The sequence below is a fragment of the Pristiophorus japonicus genome, unplaced genomic scaffold (assembly GCF_044704955.1).
Source record: "Pristiophorus japonicus isolate sPriJap1 unplaced genomic scaffold, sPriJap1.hap1 HAP1_SCAFFOLD_3463, whole genome shotgun sequence".
Taxonomy (NCBI): Eukaryota; Metazoa; Chordata; class Chondrichthyes; family Pristiophoridae; genus Pristiophorus; species Pristiophorus japonicus.
The window spans coordinates 4,263-8,107 of NW_027253285.1; the positions used below are offsets into that span (position 1 = coordinate 4,263).

A 3,845-nucleotide genomic window follows, 5' to 3' on the forward strand; every position below is an offset into this window, starting at 1 on the left:
CCTCTCTCTCCCCCCCCACGCCCCTCTCTCTCCACCCCCACGCCCCTCTCTCTCTACCCCTACGCCCCTCTCTCTCTCTCTCTCCCCCCCCCTCTCTCTCTCTCTCTCCCCCCCCCTCGCCTCTCTCTCTCTCTCTCCCACCCACGCCCCTCTCTCTTACCCCTCCCACGCCCCTCTCTCTTACCCCTCCCACGCCCCTCTCTCTTACCCCTCCCACGCCCCTCTCTCTTACCCCTCCCACGCCCCTCTCTCTTAACCCCCCCCACGCCCCTCTCTCTTACCCCCCACGCCCCTCTCTCTTACCCCCCACGCCCCTCTCTCTTACCCCCCACGCCCCTCTCTCTTACCCCCCACGCCCCTCTCTCTTACCCCCCACGCCCCTCTCTCTTACCCCCCACGCCCCTCTCTCTTACCCCCCCCACGCCCCTCTCTCTTACCCCCCCCACGCCCCTCTCTCTTACCCCCCCCACGCCCCTCTCTCTTACCCCCCCCACGCCCCTCTCTCTTACCCCCCCCACGCCCCTCTCTCTTACCCCCCCCACGCCCCTCTCTCTTACCCCCCCCACGCCCCTCTCTCTTACCCCCCCCACGCCCCTCTCTCTTACCCCCCCCACGCCCCTCTCTCTTACCCCCCCCCCGCCACGCCTCTCTCTATCCCCCCCCCCACACCCCTCTCACCCCCCGCCACGCCTCTCTCTTCCCCCCCCCCACGCCTCTTTCTCTCTCTTCCCTTCCCATGCCACCCCTCCTCTCGACCGTCCATTCCCACGCCACCCCTCCTCTCGCCTCTCTTTTCCCCACCCCCCACCCACGCCCTCCTCTCGCCCCCCCCCTCTTCCCCCCTCCCTCCTCTCGCCTGCCTCTCCTCCCTCCCCCCCACCACATTGGTAGTATTGCACCACCATTGTACATGTTTCCTTCAGTATTGTCCCCGATTTCCCTCAGCTTGGATACACTCACTAACCCTTTGCGACATTAATTGTGACTTCCCCCTTGCTGTCCCCGCAGAGCCGAGCGCAGTCCGATGATGACCCCCCGACACGGTCGGTGTTGGCTGACTTTCCTGGTGCTGGTGACGGAGCTGCTCCCGGTGCTGTCCTGCCCAGCCAAGTGCAACTGCGACAGCTCGGGCACGCTGTGGTGCATCAAGACAGGACTGTCCGCCATTCCCGACCATATCCCCCCCGACACCTCCAGCATCTACGCCTTTGAGAACTCCATCGCCACGTTGCACAAGGAGGACTTTGCGGGGCTGCAGGAACTAAAGCTCTTGCACCTGTCACACAACAAGATCAGGAGACTGCCCCGCCGGGTCTTCCAGCCGCTGAGCGTGCTGTCCAACCTGGACCTGTCCTCCAACCAGATAACCGAGATCGCCAACGACACCTTCTCAGGGCTGCAAGAGTTGGAACGCTTGTACCTGCAGAAGAACAAGATCGAGACCATCCACCCTGCGGCATTCGACGCGTTAGTGAGGCTGGTCGAACTTAAGCTGCAGGATAACCAGCTCCATCGTCTTCCCCCTCTGCAACTGCCCACTCTCCTGCTGCTGGACCTCAGCAGGAACAACATCCCAGACGCAGAGATTGGAAACATCAGAGCGCCCGAGATTGAATCGTTGAAGCTGGCTGGACTTGGCCTCAGCACCATTGACGAAGACATGTTTAAGAGCATGAGCAATCTCCGGGAGCTAGATCTGTCGGACAATCAGCTGTTAACGGTGTCGGCTGCACTACAACACCTCGGCGGGCTGACCTGCCTCATCCTTCGGGGAAACAACCAGATCGCTCAGCTGAAGGACGAGGACTTCAAGCACGTCAAGAACCTTCAGAAGCTGGACATCAGTGGGCTGAGTCTCAGGACTATTCCAGAGGGATTCTTGGAGCTCTTTCCCAAGCTGCGGAGCCTCGCGGCCGCCGAGAACCCCTACAACTGCGTGTGCCAGCTCAGCTGGTTTGTCCAATGGGCGCGGGCGAACGACGCTCTCCTCCAGAGACGGGAAGAGACACGTTGCCACTTCCCGCCCGCCAACGCCGGGAAGCCGCTCAACACGCTGGCACACGGCGACTTTGGATGTCCCACCACCACGGCACCAGTCAGTACTACAACCACCTCCTTGTCATCACCGACCACGGCCAAGAAACCAACATTGGCGTACCAAGTCACACGCCCGCCAGGACAACCATTGTCCTTCAATGGCGGGGCCACAGTTGGAGCCATCACTGAAATGCATCAACAACTCAGTGCAAAGGCCCCTCTCTGCCTCGCCACAGAGTGTTTCAATGGAGGCACTTGCCAGCTGGATAAGCATGGGCACCATGTGTGCGTGTGTCGCGCTGGCTTCCACGGACCACGCTGTGAAGGAGTGAACGGAATTCTCGATCTCCAAACTGCTCAGAAAAGCCTGGTGAACATTAGTCTGATAACCAGCACTTCAGTCACATTAGACCTAGAGGTTTTCAAGCTCTCCCCCATTTACTACAAGGGGCTCCGGCTGACGTACAAGAACTGGTCCGGCCCCGACCCCAGGCCGCTGTCGCTCAACGTCCCAACGTCCCTGTCCACGTACAGTATCCGAGGCTTGCGGCCCAACTCCACCTACCAGATCTGTGTGGGCGCGCTGGGGGAGGCCGGCAACAAAGAGGAACCTTGCGCGATTGTGCAGACGCTGCCGCTGACGCAGTTGGCTCCGTTCGTGCAGACGGAGGACAACCACCTGAGGAGTGTGATATGGCCGGTGATCACAGGCATGTTCCTGGTCATGCTGCTGGTAGTTGCCATCATGTTCTACTGCCGGAAAAAGCACGTCAAAAACAACTCAGCCCCAGGAGGGGAATCACATGCCCAGGACGTGGAAGGGACCAAACCCTGCCTGCAGGACAGGGAGGGCTCACGTGACGCTCAAAAAGAAACGGAATGTCTTGCTCTGCAGACTGAAGTGCCGTTAATCCAAGATCACCAAAGCAACAGTCCTAAAGCCTTGTGACCTCCAATTCACAGGGATTAATGTGGATTTCCAAAGCCTGAGTACAGCTGTAAATCTCTACTGCTTCTATCAAAAAGCCCTTTCCTACTGACAATGGAGTTGCACACAGTATCCCCGAGACAGTCCCATTTCAATCTATCTCGGGGAAACCCAGTAGATATTGAGTCTAATCAATCCAGTCCAAGATTTCCTTATCCACCTCCTGGACAATTCAGTCTGGGAGATACTTGCCCCACCTGACGAGCCCAGTCCAGGGTGCCTGTGAAACCCCAACCAAGGGTGGAGACCAAACCTTCGAACACATTACTGTAAATATCACTGGTGCCACCTTCACTATTCAGACAGCTATCTGCGCGCATCAATGTATGGCTTGCATGGCCGAACACCGAGTGGTTTCAGTCCATGGATAAAGGTCCAGTACTAACCACACCCCATAATAACCGTCGCCATTCCCCGACAGCGCTACAAGCAAAGCGTGAGGGAATTGAGCCCAATGGTGGTCACATACACATTGACTGCCACCTGGCCCACCCATTAATTGCTGTATATTGCCAAGCTGAGCCGAGCACACGATGTATATGACAATATTTGTAAGCAAATAAATATTTTTCTAGAGAACAGACATCTGGGCTGCGGTCTGTTTTGTTACACGGCCGGGCACCAACTGGACACGTGACTCCTAGGGGCAGCTGGCACTGCAGAGGAGGAACGATACAAGAGCACACTAAGAGGATCAAGAACCAGGCATTGACACACCGAGGGAGGGAGGCCGGAGGGGCAGAGCACCCAAGACTTGGAAACACAACCAAGTCTAGACCAAGGACGGTGTGGTCTGAATTATCACAGAAATTGGAGACAC

General features: G+C 58.1%; 1 protein-coding gene across 1 annotated transcript; it reads left to right on the forward strand.

Moving 5' to 3' along the window:
- The first annotated feature begins 1,012 nt into the window (after positions 1-1,012).
- On the forward strand, positions 1,013-3,608 carry LOC139250085 (vasorin-like). The gene has a single exon (XM_070872660.1). It carries the CDS (start codon positions 1,025-1,027, stop codon positions 2,984-2,986), a length of 1,962 nt encoding a protein of 653 aa, XP_070728761.1. The 5' UTR covers positions 1,013-1,024; the 3' UTR covers positions 2,987-3,608.
- The last annotated feature ends 237 nt before the right edge of the window (positions 3,609-3,845 follow it).